Source organism: Amphiura filiformis, chromosome 5 (assembly GCF_039555335.1).
Source record: "Amphiura filiformis chromosome 5, Afil_fr2py, whole genome shotgun sequence".
NCBI classification, from domain to species: Eukaryota; Metazoa; Echinodermata; class Ophiuroidea; order Amphilepidida; family Amphiuridae; genus Amphiura; species Amphiura filiformis.
In genome coordinates, this window is record NC_092632.1 from 6,851,796 (window position 1) to 6,869,307 (window position 17,512).

Here is a 17,512-nt window from a genome sequence, read left to right on the forward strand (position 1 = left end):
TTATGTTGATCAAACTCAGTGTGATCTGTAATTAGTTACCATATCATACCAAAGATAGCACCTCCCTAGATATGCATAGCCAATCATGGACCTCGCTGTGTTTGATTGACAGGAACATCAGACACAAACTAGTTTTTTGATTCCGGGCCTGTAATGGCAGGAGCACATGTATGGTTCTTATCAATCATACAGCAGTGCATTGAGAAAACTAAATAAACTATTTTGCTTTGACCAGAGCATACTTCTGCAATGTTAACACAATGCCAGTGAAGCGTAGAATGTGTGCTTTACATGTTGTACGCATTGTTAATTTTGCTGCCGTATGTGTTGAGAGTTGCGCCTTGTCACATTGCGGAAGTACGCTCTCATCAAAGGTTTAAGGCAATATACTAGGAGGCAACATCCATACAGTCAGTATCACCTTAACATGGTCTCCTCATGTATCATGTGTATGTTTTTCAAAGTTCTATTATCCAATCTAAAATAAGTACTTGTTTCAAGCTATGACGTTGCACATTTTAAATACACATGTATAATTGCACAACCATTGCTAATAGAAGCTTAATGATATCTGTCTATATATTATAAGCTTACTTGTAGCATGCACAATTATAAGGATTCACAATATTTGTGGCGCTTTGATAAAAAAAATTATTTAAATCTCAAAAGTAGAGAGATCATCATGAATAGGCGTTGGAAGGATTCCAAATTTAAAGATTTCATGAACCCGAGATTAATAATTCTTAAACATGTCAAAAGAGTATGTTGATCTTTTTGACAATTGACTGAACTTGAAAATTTAATTGACAGAACTGACTATAATTAGTCATATTTGTTTGCTTTTCAAAAAAATGCAGCTAAAAATCGATGCTGAAACTATGAAAATCACTGTAAAACCATCACCCATAAAATATGCATGCTTTTATGATAAACAGCCAAGAAAAAAAGCAAGACCCCTTCTGACGACAAAGGCACACCCCAGAAATCCCCTGCAGCATCTGAAGAGAAAGACTCAGAAGAGAAAGACTCTCAAGAAGAATCTCCAATGGAAACCACCACTGCAGATGATTCTGTTGCCTCAGAATCTGCTGCAACTGGTGGTGAGGAGACAGAACAAATGGCTCCTAAAGAGAAGAAACAAGTTACTCCTAAAGAGAAGAAACAAGGAACTCCTAAAGTCAAAAGACCCAGAGGGAGACCACCAAGGAGCGATAAGGATACGCCCACATCGGCAACTAAAAAGAAAGGTTGGGATCATATTTGCATCGTTTTAGAGTTAGCTGCTAGTTTGATTTCTGCTGAACATTTCCCCTTTAGATCTGTTTAATGTAATGTTTTTAGAAGAGAAATCATTTGTGTGTCGTATTGATGTAGTTACTATCATTGTGTAGATATGTATAGCATGTATCTTAGATATATTTACTAATTTGCAGGTGCTGTATTTCAAAATGAGCATGGAAAGTTTTGAAAATCCTTGTGATGCTTACATGGGAAAGGAGAAAGTTGATTGGTCAATGTGAAAGGATGACTGACTGGAAATTGTATTGCCCTTTACCCACCAACCCAAAATCTGAAAAAATTGGGTTGTGTATTTTCATATATTTGGTATAAAAATTTTCAAAAGTTTTCCTGTTTGATTTGATATTGTATGTGGCAAAATATTTAAAAGAAAAAGTAAACTGACTGACCGACCTGACTTTGGAGCTTTAAGGGCAAAACAAACTTTATAGTGAGAGTGAGAAAATGCTCACTTGAAGTAAAAATGTTGAGCTATATGACATATCAGTCATGCTCATTTCAAATTCAGTGTCTGCATTTGTACAGAACTTAGTTTGAGCATTTAAGCCAATATTATTCTCCAGATCCTGTTGAGGAAGAAGTTGCTGACTCTTCGTCAAGTGAATCTGATGTTTCCAACAAAGAAGCTTCTAAGAAAAGAGATAACAAGCAAAAATCCAAACATGATAATAGGATAACTTCAAATAATGAAAAAGAAGAGCAAGACATTTCAGAAGAGGAAACTGAAACACAAGATGGTAGAAAACGACCACGAGGACGTCCACCCAAGAAAGACAAAGGCACTCCTTCATCTATGCAACTGAATATTCCTGCCAAGAATTCACCAACACCAAGTCATCTCAAAGATGAAGAAGTCTCTGGGCAACCTCTTGATTTAACAAAACAAAAAACTGACAACAATGGCTTGTCAGCTTCAGGAAAAAGACCAAGAGGTCGTCCACCGTTGAGAAAACCATCTCCTTTGCCTCAAGATGATGGTGAAGAAGGTAGAGATGAATTATTACTGGAGGAAATAATGGAAATGTCTACTCCAACAACTAGCAAGCGACCCAGAGGACGTCCACCCAAGACAGATAAAGAAACTCCCAAGTCAGCCAGGAAAGGTTGGATTTTGAAACATTGTGTGGTGTGCTGTTTTGCACCTGTTACTAATAAGAAAATAACACCAATTATTGTTGTGTACTTAAATTTTTGTGTTTATATCTATGTGATAATTTGAAGTTGCATTTGATAACTCTTTACATTGTTTTATAAATTGTTGATAACTTGTTGTCAATTTGGTCCAAAATTATCCAAGGACTTGTTTATTATCATAAGCCGTGCATGCCGTGCAACATTCTACTAAACTTTTTTATTTATCTCATCAGTATGAAGTAAGAACTTTCATGTTTGAAAAACTGTCATAGCCTCTGACGGGTTTAGATGTATCAATTTCACACACATGGAAATATTGTCCAAAAGCTCTTGAATCTTGCAATGTGTGATAAATTTTTATCCCTGCATGAATGGGTATGAATGTATCTATTTATATTTTGTACTAATACTAATACCGTTGTTGTACTTATCATCACATTTCATATTGTGCCCAAGTGAAATTTACAAGTACCGTGAATGTTTGTGTTTAATTACTTTTTTTATTTATACCAATGGAGGATATTTCCATTGTTAAAATTGCTGTTACAATATTCTATTCAACTTAAGAAGTACTATTAACCTTAAAGAACCCTGTGGACTTTTGTGGTGTTGCCTCATCATGACCTTATTGGATATTTTTATCTCGCAAATAAGTAAAAACCTCTTGAGAAATCAGATTGACCTAGCTCACAATATTACTGTTTAGGTTCATACTAACATTTCACTCATTCATAATGTTTACATGGTCATGGAAGCTGACATCTGTTTGCTGAAAAACATAAATGTTTTGTTAGATGTCATGACAAGCTACAACCATGCAAATCACTAGTCTTGATGTTTGTAGTTAGTTACAATCATTGCATGTACAGTAACAGCATAAGTCTTTTCAATATAAATATTTGCAGATCTTTGAATGGTGCATAAAGGTATAATGTTACATGTATACTTGAAACATAGGCAGACTATTTGCACTCCATACAAAATAGATGAAAAAAGTCCTGTTCATTTCCTTTGTTTGCCAAAGATGTATATTTATTTGAATGACAATATTAGAAGTTTTCAAAAGGGACATTTTTCAATGTCAATTACTGTCTTTCCTCAGCAATAAAACACAGAGTCAAGCCATTAAAACTGACACACATATCCTATTTACCAACTTTCTTTTGTACTTGTTGCCAATTTTAGCATGTGTACAGCCTAGTACACTGTATAAATACAAAAGTGGATTCTTATTGGCCAATTGAATCCCATCATGAAAAATGGCACCTTGTTCGCTGAACAAAGTGCATAGTATCGTGTGACCAAGATGTAAACTGGTTCTTTTTATATAATAATCTGGACAAGCGTGTTGTCCAGTCATTGAACCTTGCCAGGAACTATAATTGAGCATGTTCCAGTAATGGGCAATAAAGTGCTCTGATGGAGTGAATGAATATTATACAAATATATACTGCCATGAGAGGTTCTGGTTAAAACTATGTGCCCGAGGTGAGATCAATAGTACTATTTTCCTGAGGGTGCAGCCCGAAGGAAAATAGTATTAATTGATCTCAACGAGGGACCATAGTTTTAACCAGAACTTCAATAAAGGCAGTATATATTTGTTTTATATACTTCATTAATATGTTCTTTGTTCATTGATTGGTTAAAAGGAAATTATTTGACGTTTTGACTCTCCAGCTTCTATCCTGAGTGAACAGCACGACCAATTTAAGCACAACCTATATTTTACCCTTCAAAAAAATCGAATAGGCTAAAATCGGGCTAACCAATTACAGCAGCGAGAAATCACGCTATGGTAGTTTCGCGTCGTGAACTGTTCTGTCGCATCAAATGCGCCACGCCGAAGGCATGGTCAAAAGTACTATTTACGGCTTGGAGGTACTATTTACGGCTCATCCGGGACATTGCAAATACTATTTATGGCTTAGAGGTACTATTTACGGATAGGAGTACTGATGGTAGAACTATTTTTGGTCATGTGATCCACTTTTAACCAATCAATGAACAAGAATATATTAATGAAGTATATAAAACCTTTTATCATTCAAATGGTCATTTCACTCAAATTAAGTTGTTTTGATTTAGGGAGGATTAAATTGTACACAAGTGTAACCATGCACATTAGACACTATGTATGTAAGTCTTCAATATTTCATAAAGATGCATGCTTACTTGATTCCACAGCAATGATCCCAGATCAACCATCAGATACCACAGACTCATCATTGCTATTGAAAGCATTACAGACAGCAGTTAGCATTCCAATAGATGATGTTGCTGTAGATTCAGACTCAGCTTCTAGTAGATCAGCTACACCGACTGGAAAGCGAGGGCCTGGACGGCCTAAAAAGGATAAGACACCTGCATCTACTACTAAGCCACAAGGTTGGCATTTTCTTCTCCCATGCTGCTTATTATATCATCATGTGTGTGTGTGTTCACATCATGCACTACTGTACCATTTCTCACCCTGCTGTGGCAGTGACATCAATGCATTGAGACAGCTGCTTGGCAGGCACATCTGTGCAGTGTCTTTAAGGGCTTGCATGCTTAATACTTATGCTAGCTCTTTGAGCGAACGTTTGCAATTTTAAGCTGCGCCAAATGAAATACGCACTGACGTCACTGCCACATAAGGATGAAAAATGGTCTTGGGATGGGCTTTTGACAAGAATTCGCTGGGGAATATGCACATATAGTTTCACTGTGGTCAAGGTGAAGAATTTTATTGAGACTTACATTAAATACGACTTGTGGTAGAAATGGAATTTACTCAAATAACACGCAAAAAGCGGGAAAGTTTACCAATGTGCGCGGGGGCTTTGAGACTAACTATTAAATTATTCCAAATCAGTATTTGACAGGTTTACAAAAGTGTTTAATTAGTAAACATATTAAAATAAACAGGTTTACAACAAAAATGGAAGCTAGCTCAGACCTAATTAATATATCAATGAATAAATAAAACCTAATTATCAATTAAACTCTTTCAAAATGAATGAAAAAGTAAAAGGATTGATACTTGCAAGAAAGTACCACTTTCCAGCAATGTTCCCTGACAAAAAAAGGTGTATACAGGAATGCACCCAACCCTATCGTCACCCTCTCCCCTTGAAATTGAATCTTACCTGTTATTTTACTTAGTACATCACTATACTTAAAAAAGAAAGAAAACACAAAACGACCGCCAGAAAGCAATGCGTGTACTACTGGAAACACACCTTTTTCTTTTTTGCCTAATAAAACAAATACTACATGGTTTCATTAGGGAAATAGGTTAAACTATATTCAGGATATAGAGGCTGTGTATGTATGTCTTTAATATTTCATAAAGATGCATGCTTACTTGAATCCACAGCAGATCAACCATCAGATACCACTGACTCATCATTGCTATTGAAAGCATTACAGACAGCAGTTAGCATTCCAATAGATGATGTTGCTGTAGATTCAGACTCAGCTTCTAGTAGATCAGCTACACCGACTGAAAGCGAGGGCCTGGACGGCCTAAAAGGATAAGACACCTGCATCTACTACTAAGCCACAAGGTTGGCATTTTCTTCTCCCATGCTGCTTATTATATCATCACATTCACATCATGCACTACTGTACCATTACTCACCCTGCTGTGGCAGTGACATCAATGCATTGAGACAGCTGCTTGGTGGACACATCTATGCGCGCGGTGTCTTTAAGGGCTTGCATGCTTATGCTAGCTCTTTGAGTGAACACTAGGCAATTTTAAGCTGCGCCAAATGAAATATGCACTGACGTCACTGCCACATAAGGATGAAAAATGGTATAACATTTTCTCATGCTAAAGGTGGAAGTGTATTTAAGTATTTAAGTATTATTATAGCTTACATATTCATGAGCGATAGTGCCAATTGATTGATGGTGTCAATCACATACGACACAACAAAAATAGTGGTTACAAAAGTGGTTAATTAGTAAACATATTAAAAGTGACAGGTTTACCAAAAAATGGAAGCTAGCTCAGACCTAATTAAAAATATCAATGAATAAATAAAACTTAATTATTACTTAAAATTGATCAAAATAAATGAAAAAGTAAAAGGATTGATACTTGAAAGAAAGTACCACTTTTCAACAATGTTCCCTGACAAAAAAGGGCTATACACCCAACCCTATCGTCACCCTCTCCCCTTGAAATTGAATCTTACCTGTTATTTTACTTAGTACATCACTATACTTAAAAAAGAAAGAAAACACAAAACGACCGCCAGAAAGCAATGCGTGTACTACTGGAAACTCACCTTTTTCTTTTTTGCATAATAAAACAAATACATGTACTACATGGTTTCATTAGGGAAATAGGTTAAACTATATTCAGGATATGAAGAGCTTATTTCCAAACCGTGTTAAGGTGGCTGTGTACTCTCAGACATGCATGTAGTAAAAGTGCAATAACTTTGTAATTATTCGCGCAAGACATATAAAAGTATACATTTTTATGACGGCAAGACATCAATAAATCTTAATATAAATACAGATTTGGGGTAAAAACAACAATTATGAAGAAAATCACAAAAAATGAGTTTTGGCAATATTTGTTAGGTACATCATAACAAAAAACACTCTTTCCAAAATATTTTATTTTGTTTTTAGCTCAATCTTGAGGCTCCATTCCAAAAACGTTTTTTTAAATTTTTTTTGATATTGGCCTTATTTTTTGAGATATTGACCATATAAGGCATCAAATTGAACTTTTTAAAATTCACAAACGCCTATTTGCACAAAATGATGCCTAAAATCAGAAATAGACCAAAATATAAAAAAATGAGAAAACCGTTTCTTGAGTCGATCATGCTTTTTACGATGATCATATTTGCTTACCTATAGATGCTGTATTTATTGAGTTATCGTGTATTCTAAATCGTCATTTTACCGAGAAAATGAACATTGAAATAATGGCCGTTAAAGTTTAAAGTGGTCACATTTTGCCCTTTCATGGAATCTCGCAGGAGAATGCGGCAGTTTTCGTTTTTTCTACCTTATATTATGTGAACATCGGGTAAATCCACAGCCCGTTGAGAAGTTTAAGCGAAATCCATTCATAACTTGATATTCAAATCGAGGAAAAGAACTTGAAAAAACCCACATTTTATCAGCTAAAACGGAGCCATTTGACCACTTGAAATTAGTGTTTCCAAAGGATGCGCCACGCATGCAGATAAGCATCGCGTATGCGTAGCGTATCTGTGCGTTAACAAATTGCGCGATCGCAGCGCGATGCGTTGTTGCGCCGCGTGTCACCCCGCTGATACAACAAAGGTTTTCTCTCTTTTAAAATTGCAAACACGAATGAAATAGTGAAATAAAATCCATAAAATAGCGCAGTTGGAGTTTATAAATCTGGATTTTCTTTCCTTGTATTCATAAAAAACATAACAAAGTAACAAATATCAAAAAAGCTCAATTTTGCGAAAGAAACAACGTCTTGAGTACACAGCCGCGTTAAGTCCACAACCCCATATGTCTCATTTACTTGTGAGATACAATCATAATTACTTTGACAAGTTTGACATTAGCAATAATGAGTTGTACCATCAACAAGCCATTATTTACCATAATAATGTTGCATCTGCATATTGTTAATAACAATATGCAGACTATTGTTCTCATTTGGGAGACAAAAGCAACACACAGTATTGTTACTGTGCATCCACTGTTTGCTTTGTAATGGTGCATCCAACTGAAATTATAATACCAGCATCACAACACATTGCAATATCACACAGGGAAATCAGAAACATGGGATAGTTGACTTAACATGGTTTGGAAATAAAGCTCTTCATATAGAGGCTGTGTATGTAAGTCTTTAATATTTCATAAAGATGCATGCTTACTTGAATCCACAGCAGACCAAGCATCAGATACCACTGACTCATCATTGCTATTGAAAGCATTACAGACAGCAGTTAGCATTCCAATAGATGATGTTGCTGTAGATTCAGACTCAGCTTCTAGTAGATCAGCTACACCAACTGGAAAGCGAGGGCCTGGACGGCCTAAAAAGGATAAGACACCTGCATCTAAGCCACAAGGTTGGCATTTTCTTCTCCCATGCTGCTTATTATATCATCATGTTCACATCATGCACTACTAACATTATCTCATGCTAAAGGTGGAAGTGTATACTAAATAACACTGTAATTCCTGCAGACTGTTGAATGTGCCCTTTGCACGGATCCGCCATCTTGCTACCAAAATGAGGTTCTCCCTGCAAACCCATACGCAAAGTGTACATTTTTGTTTCTCGGGCTTGTATAGCAATGCACCAGTAGGCGGTAAATAAAGCATGTGTTTGACAGGCGTACGCACACACAGCATGCACTTTGCAGTTAGAACCTCGTTTTGAGATGACCGTGCGATTGGCGAATACCAAATAACTATGAACTGTGAAAATATAAGCATGCCAAGATTTACCCAATTAGATGTTATCCTCTATAGTGCAGTAATTAAAACAAACAGTCCAGTTTATAGTTATTTGCGATTCATCGGTATGATCACAGTAATATAAATGCAACAGAACTTTGTACACATTTGACCCAGTTATTTCAAACCAGGTGCTAGAATCCATTTGGCTTCCTCAAAACAGTGACGGCACTACTTTATCACAGTTACCTCATGTGTATACAGATGCACCGCCTTTGAGAGTTTGTGTGAACACACTGCAATACACCAGTTCTTTGAGCCAACTTTGTGTGACAATTTAATATGGTCCCTTCTGGAGCACGCATTGACGTCACTGCCTGAAAGAAGCCAAATGGACTATAGTTGTCCTTAACAATTAACTAAGTATTATATCATGGCTATGAAAAAGGCCTATGGCCGAAAGCTTGCACAATTTTATATATTTCACGGTAGTTTCCTACTTTTTACTTTTGTACTTCACAATTAACTGCCAATTAGTAGTAGTAATATTGGACACCATTCCATTAGTAATACTGTTAATGGTCAACTTATCAGTTTTGTACATTAAAGAGGTGCTTCAAAGCTACAATCTTGTTACATTGCTTGGGCACATGATGTAAAATTGATGAACCGTATACAGGATGGTGTGTTACAAATACAATAGTTAATACTCATCTAATATGCAAAAAACCTTTTACATAAGGCAAAAAAAAAAGATGGTTTGTCTCTCAACCCTGCATAAGTATATGAAAGCCATTTTTTGTATTTTTTTCAGCCTATTTTATTTTTAGTAATAAAAAAAGAAAAGCCGCAAAAACAATAAATGGTGGACTAAACACATGCACCAGAACATGCCGCTTAGCATTTGCTTCTTTTTTCAAAAAAAAAAAAAAAAGGAAAAGCATGGCACCTACTGTAGCTTTTTTGCAAAATATTTGAGAGACAAACCTTTTTTGCCTAATGCATAGGTCATAAAACTTATGTGTTATAAAGATCAATTACCTTGTGGGTGCTTGCTCTAATATTTAAATTTTCCACTTATGCAGTTTTAAATTGTGATTTGCTCATACTGGTTCATTCCCATATAACCTGTGAAGTGTCTATATGTGATTTGATGAGCCTGAGTAGCTACCATTGCATTAGCAGATTGGCACTGAAAAACATTTGATAATGTCACCCTCTACAGGCAATATAATACATGGGGACAGTTCATAGTTATCTTGAATTGGCCAGTATGAGAAAACCACACCGGTAGTTACTAATTGATCACTTCCATCATCAAAAGGCAGGCCACAATATAGTCCAACATTTTGAGTGCTTTTTGTAAAAAAATGACCCTGGAATTTATTGATAATGGTATAGTCGTCACATTCCCTGTCCTCACAACAAAAATGTACCGTAGTGTCTTCTACTGCTGAGAAGAAGAACTGAGCATTTGAGTAGAAAATCGCAGCTGAAAACTGAAGCTCACAGCAGATAACTGAAACTTGCTGTGGAGATCCGAAAATGCAATGTCTGTTGCAGCAGGAAAATGCATAGAAATATGTTGGACTATATGCTAATCTAGAGTGTGGGGTGTCTGTCTGTGATGAGGTGCTTCAACACTCAACTAAAACATTTCATTTACTGATGTAGAAATCATGTTCCAGTTCCAACTAACTATTATAACCATAGTGTATTAAATACTTCTAACAGTGTTCTAACAAACTTAACATTGTACTAACAGACTTACTTCATTGTGTTCATAAACCAAAGAGACTTCTTTGCGTTCTTCTATATATATCAGTGTTTTTGTGTTAATTATTACTCAAAATATCGATTTGAATTTCCTGTGTACATGTACTAACATCTTCATATTTCTGTGCAACTCATCACAGTAGCCATCATGGCCTTGTGTATATATGAGTGAAAGAGGAGTAAGCACCTGAACTATTCAGAGCAACTTGAATTGCTTGTTCTGTGGCAGTTTTTTGATTCATTCCTTTTTAATTGAACTGTGCTGTCAAATTGGGCTATTCTAGTTGAAGTCGATACACTTCCCATGGAACTTATGATCTTAACCTCCCACACAGGGGGTGTAGATTTTAAATGGAGTCATCCCTTTCAGGAAATTCCATTTGAAATTCATACTCCCTGTGTGGGAGATTAAGGTTGTGTCGTCTATAGGGGTGTATAGATTTCAACTGGAATAGCCCGTTATCCATTACTTAATGCATCTCAGACATCAGACTATTATGATGACCATTTTGTCTACTCCATCCCATATATTGCACATCAAATCAGTTCGCTTGCTTAATTCATGTCATGACTTCTATCCATGCATGTATCTATTCACAGCTAAAAAGCGTAAAACAGACACGCCCACCCCAGATGAAGAGAAACCAGATGAAGACAAACCAGATGAAAAAGATGACACACCAAAGAAATCTGCAGAAGAGAAATTACAAGAAGAAATACCCTCCACAAAAGATGAAGAGTCCTCAGTTAAGGGTGATGATGCTCCCACAGAGGCTAACCCTACTGAGGATCAAGCCACTCCTGTTAAGAAACGTAGGGGGCGCCCTCCAAAGAAGGACAAAGATACGCCAACGTCAGCGTCGGCAAAGAAAGGTTGGAATCTCAACTTGGTTGAACAACATTTGCTTTTTATTATGCGCATCATGTTATTTAATATACATGATTGTACTAACATTCTATTCCTTCATTCCACTCAGGAATATTATTTTACTGGCCCAAAACCTTTTTTATTAGACTTTTGGTGTGAGGAATTCTATTGAAATCTTTGTATTTTGTGACACCATATTTTCATTTTTGTGCACATCATATATATCAGCACCATATTTTGAAGTTGGGAAACTCTTTGAATAATGTTACAGTGATTAGGTGTAAATCATGGTAACTTTGATGCTTGTACAATATGAATCTGATAATTTTATTGTTTGGTATATGACACCATATGATTTCCTATGAAAATAATTACATAAATTTCAGAGCTGCATATAATTTATGACATCAGATAAAAAGACCAATTGGATATGGGCATAAAAATAGTACTTGCATTGTATACCGCTGTGATAGTATGTTGGCAATTAACCGTTTGTGAAATGTGTTTTCTTACATTTTCTTATTGCTACATCTTGGTACTGAGAATTTGTGTTAAACATCCCCAAATGAGATGAAGAATCATTTTCCCTCAACAGAAAGTTCACAGCTACTGACTAGCGGGCACAAATCTCTAGAAAAAGTGTCCTGTGTGTAAACTGTTACTGAAAAAATTCTAAATATTTTGGATTCTTTGAGGGGACTACTGACTACTATTGAACAGCATTTTGAGAAGGGGGGCTTAATTTCACAAACTCTGAAATTCCATGTTACTCCCAAACTTTGCAAAGCACTCTTTTTCTAATTGGTGGAAATTTGAATTCGTGAATATGGATTAACTCCTCCCAAATTCCACAAAATAACAAAAGTATTTTGTCAAACATCCTTGCTGGAACAATCATGGATCTTAGGAAATAACAGCAACAAAACTGGTGTTTTTTATCTTGTCATTTTAGTGAGGATACCAAGAAAGAAAGCAGTGGATACTGAAGATGGCAAACCAACAGATGGAGATACACCAGGGACACCAGCAAGTGCACCAAAGACAGGTGATGAAGAGAAATCAACTCCTACAGCTCCTGTAAGAAAACCTAGAGGTAGACCTAAGAAGGACAAAGATACTCCATCATCAGCAAAGAAAGGTAACAATCCAGACAGGGAAAAACCTCCTATATACTTGTGGCCCTTGAACATGTTTAAAATAAAACTGCCGAAAGGTTACATAGGAGGTTTTGCTTATTAAAACATGTTCAGGGGCCAATGACACATCTAGGAGGTATTTCCTGCACAACAGGATGTGGTTTTCTGAGTGTCATTTCATATTAATGTAAGGAATTGCATTTAACCTTTTGTAACAGAAATGTTACAAATGAAAATAGCAGGGTGAAATCATATAGATTTTCCCACGTTACGTATGTTAAGGTCAATTGAAGCTGTGACTCTGTATGAAGAAATGAGTTCTTATTGTCAAACAAAAAGCATCAACATGGCTACCCATGTCATTGTAAACTACCATATCACAAAACAGATCCTGTGCTTTCAGTAGGATGAAAGTACAATGTGTTAGTTAGGTGGGAAATGAGTTGTGGGTTGGAATTGACATGCAAAAAATGAGGCAATCTGCCATTAACTCCTATATAGCTGAACATATCACATCCAATATAACCAAAATAAATGCAATCTAATTAACATCTCCCTTGTGTTGCCTGCATCTTGCATCCCCAGGGTAATCACAAAAGCAGGTGACACTTGTGATTCATAGATTTCCTTGTCAAGTTCTCAGCCTCAAGGTCTTAACAAGAAGTTTTTATCCGGACTCATAATTATGGAGTACATCATAGTTCAATAGTATTAATTATAAATATTAGGTGAGCTCATTGTAAGATGGATATTTCTTTCAAATCTGTAGGTTTATAACAAGCAAGAGTTTTGAGTAAACGTAGGTATACATTCCTTGACACTGTTACAGAACAAGATCATTTTCTGTTTACATGCATTATATAGTGTCTGTTTTTGTTGGACAATTTATCCCATAAATATCATTGGAGGAATGCAAAAGTTTTATGTTAACCCCATGGGCACTACTGGGTAAGACATGGTAAGAAAAGTCGGTAGGGGATTAAGATTGCTAAGAGATCTGAAAGCTTTATTTTGATAGGTTACTCAGATGATTATATCATGCATTTCAGAGTCCCTGTAAGGAGGGCAGTTAGTGTAGTACCCTTGGGGTTAAAGTGTCTTAGTATTCTTGCATTCCTCTGACCAAATTGAATTCAAGAGATTTGTTGCTGACTTTCACTGTTTCATGTATTTTGTTTGTCATTTACACGACTGGTTTTTGTTACCGGTTTTGTTTGTTCCTTAATCATTTACACAATGTTGCATATTACAATGTTGCATTTGAGGTTTTAATGTAAGTTAATTCTTTACAACAGTTCTGGTTCAACGTACCAAGTATTTTACACCTTTCAGTTTCATCTTTGTTGTTATTGTTCAGCTGATCAATTGATTTTTGTTGCTTTGATACATAGACCTATATCATCCCCAGCTAAGTGATTAGCTGTTCTCAACACATGCCAAGCTCTTGAAAAAATTAAAATATGTGGATTCATGACCTCAAACCTCATAAAAATGACAAAATACATCAGATTTTGTATTAAGGTGTACATGACTTCTTGAAGGTCACACTGTCCATCTTTCATCCAAAATTTCAGTTTGGTTCTGGGACATAAAATACATATTTGCCAATACAACACATGGTCCAACCTGATCCAAACAAGTCAAGGAGGCAATTTTAGCAATTGAGTTCTTTACATCCCTGACACATATTTGGTTGCAAATTTGTGTGCTATTATAGTGCCACATTTCTTATGGTTTTTTTTATTTACTTATTCATTCTTGCTTTCTAATTTTGCTGCATTCGGCCTGATTGGATCAGATTATGCAAAAGGTTTTCTAAATAGTTTGTTTTGTTTGACATTCCACTTTGATTTCAACTGATTAATTCCATTTTGATTACTTCCTTCTATTTTAATGTTATATAACTATATGGAACATATTACATATTTTTTTATTACTTTCTTACAGCAAAGAGGCATATTCAACCAGAAGAGGACACCACTGAAGCTATGCCAGAACAACCCCAAATAGTCAGACTTCAACAGGAGACTCCAGCAGAATCCCCAGCTACCTCTAACCAAGATTCAGATTCAGTAACTGGTCCTGAAGTCATCTCTGAGTCTGTCTCCTCAGAGCAGACACCTGATGCCACTCCTTCCCCTACACCTGACTCTCAAGACATTGTAAATGCAACTGAAGTCAATAATCCTAGTGAAGATGATGCATTAAAGATTACTCCTGGTAGTGAAAAAGCAGAGACAAGTGAATGTGTGTTGGAGAAGGAATGTGTAAGAAAGGAGAAACCTGATACAATTAACTCTGTAGAAACCAAAGTTGTTAGTGAGGAGCAACCTGTTGTACACAGTGAGCCTCAAAAACAACCAACTCCAGTTGAGAGTGAACCACCACAAGAAGAACCAATGGAAGTCAGTGAAACTTTGCAAGCAAAAAATGATGTGTTGCTTGAGTCAGAAGCATCTAGTGTTAAAAATTCAGTTGCATTATCTGAAAATATAACCGAAAGTGAAAAGATAAATGATGCATCAGATCCAACAGAGACTCCTATGGAGACTAGTGAAACCCCTGCATCTGAACCTCTTACCACTACTGATGTCCAAGCCACAGCATCAGAGCCCTCTGCCAATAATGAATAGATAGTACCATGACAATATTAAGATTGAACATATTTCTTACAAATTGATATTTGCTAATTTTTTGTGTCCATATCTACTAAGATGATGTTTTAATCCAGTCAAAGTAATGAAAAAATCTTTGTTGGATAATGTGCTGAGGCACATCACAAGGCTGTATACAATTCAGGTTGGTTCTCATCTGCAGGATTTGTAAAAATTTTGTTAGCAATGCAAATTATGCAATTGTAATCCATTTTTAATGCATTCTCTGTAAACAAAGCGCTGTTTGGTGATTGGACCACCTCAACTGCAGCAATTGCCAATATCTCCATCCCTTGAGTCTGAGCACAACTCAAATTCAACCAAATTTGGTAAGTTCAAGTTACTTTTCTGATGCAGTTATTGTCCTGATTAAGTCATGAATTATGACCTGAATTTTTGGGTTAACAAAGGCATTTAAACTCCTTTTATGTACACTACTCAAAGAAATTAAACGATCATACTCAATAGCTTTTTTCAAAAACAGCAGTTAGCATTGTAAATCAGATACCAAATACTACAGTCCTGTGATTCCAAACACCACTTTCATCAACTCCATGAAAACAGACAAGAAAGAATGCAAACCAGGATTATCAGTTTCTAATCCTTTAAATATTTTGAGTAGTGTACAATAATCAAAGTGTTTACTTGTGTGCTAATTGTATCAGATTTGTGTTGGTGACTGACCAGTTGCCAATTTGCTCATTACTGTACAATGCTTCCAAAGACTGGTGCCAAATTATATCTTTATGATACTCTGTACATTTGTAAGTTGACATTACATCGTGGCATTGCATACCCACCCAATGGCCAGTGATCGACTGCTCATTACTTCACAGCCAATCCCAAATGGTGCACCTTGAAACTGCTGATCACTGTAATCAGGTAGATCAAAAGTCATATTTGTTCATATTATTCAGTCCCAATTTTGACTGAAATTATTTTGTACACATGGACACCTCTGCCCCTTCCAAGTGAACGATTGGCATATGTAAGTAAATGTGATAGCAAGTACTGCCTTTTGATTTGGGAGGCAGCAGACAGGTGTAAGTTAATCAGAGACAGGATATAAAAATACTATGTTTGCGCCTGGTGATCAATTCAACACTGCCAGTGATTAGTTAGTAGGGAGTAAAAGGAATGTTGATCTATCTGGTGCCTTTATTGGTGAATAGGATTGGTTAAAAAATGGCAAAAAATAATGTTACTTTTACAAGGCAAAAAGCAACTTCTCTTTCCAGTTACTAAGACCTAACTTGTGAGATAGTTTGTATGTTTAAAGGTGCAAAATTAGACACAAATTATAGTCTATATATCTACCTTGGCACTAGATCTGAAGTTCAGAGTTGGCTTAGCATTGTTTCTTGCGTGTACATATGTGGCACATTGATCTGATGCGTAAAGCATGTACACGCACCAAGTAACGCTAAGCTAATGCAAAACATGTTGAATTCTAGTGCTGTTGACTCAAGGTAGATATATAGACTATAGTCTTTTTTTAATTCAGTCTTTGATTATAGCTGGTACTGCCTTTTGACTTGGGAGACAGTATTTGCAGTAGATACATTAAATAAGAGCAGGTTCTCTAGGTCAGCATGATGTGACTTGAACTAGCTCACTTCATCACATTGGCTTTATTTACTGTTCCATCTCGCACCCTCTGACATGCAAGGGGATGCTTACTGTTACTCTCAAAGGAAAATCACAAAACATGCCGCAACAATGACTGTTTGTGAAACAATAACACAACTTTTTATTAGGGAATCAGCTGCCAATAACTACAGAAGAAAAAGGCAAATTAGTATTTTCTATATGGAGAAAATTGACTGGAAGTGAAATGCCCGTAGAAACAAATGGGGATTTCAAGAGGGTGTCCTTTTGACAGAGGTGTGAAATGGATAAGTACAAACTACAATGTTTATACTGGGGAGAAAGTTATTTTGAATCAATCTGTTCTCTAAAATAAAATGGGCTCTTCAATTTGAAATCCATACAACCCCTATGGAAGACTTTACCTTAATCTCCCACACACTGAGTGTGAATTTTAAATGGGATGACCGGAATAGGTGACTCTATTTGAAATTGACACCCCCTGTGTGGAAGATTAAGGTCATGTCTTCAATAGGGTGTATGGATTTCAACTGGAATAGCCCAATGCAGTGCTTGTACAGTGGAAACTCGTTAATACAAGCTCTGATAATACAAAAAACCTGATAAGACAAGCTTGATTTTCATTTCCCTGGCAC

At 36.2% G+C, this 17,512-nt stretch overlaps 1 protein-coding gene across 10 annotated transcripts in view; it reads left to right on the forward strand.

Moving 5' to 3' along the window:
* Positions 1 to 17,168, forward strand: part of LOC140152539 (uncharacterized) — a 50,950-nt gene extending 33,782 nt beyond the window's left edge. Inside the window, exons 14-20 of one of the 10 annotated variants that reach the window (XM_072174912.1) lie at positions 936 to 1,247; positions 1,863 to 2,402; positions 4,621 to 4,821; positions 8,319 to 8,504; positions 11,212 to 11,484; positions 12,432 to 12,617; positions 14,563 to 17,168. In XM_072174912.1, the coding sequence (XP_072031013.1) occupies positions 936 to 1,247; positions 1,863 to 2,402; positions 4,621 to 4,821; positions 8,319 to 8,504; positions 11,212 to 11,484; positions 12,432 to 12,617; positions 14,563 to 15,248 (2,384 nt within the window). In that variant the 3' untranslated portion in view covers positions 15,249 to 17,168. The remainder of the gene's footprint in view (positions 1 to 935; positions 1,248 to 1,862; positions 2,403 to 4,620; positions 4,822 to 8,318; positions 8,505 to 11,211; positions 11,485 to 12,431; positions 12,618 to 14,562) is intronic. The other 9 variants (XM_072174913.1, XM_072174917.1, XM_072174914.1 and 6 more) reach the window with 9 other exon arrangements.
* Positions 17,169 to 17,512: the final 344 nt, after the last annotated feature.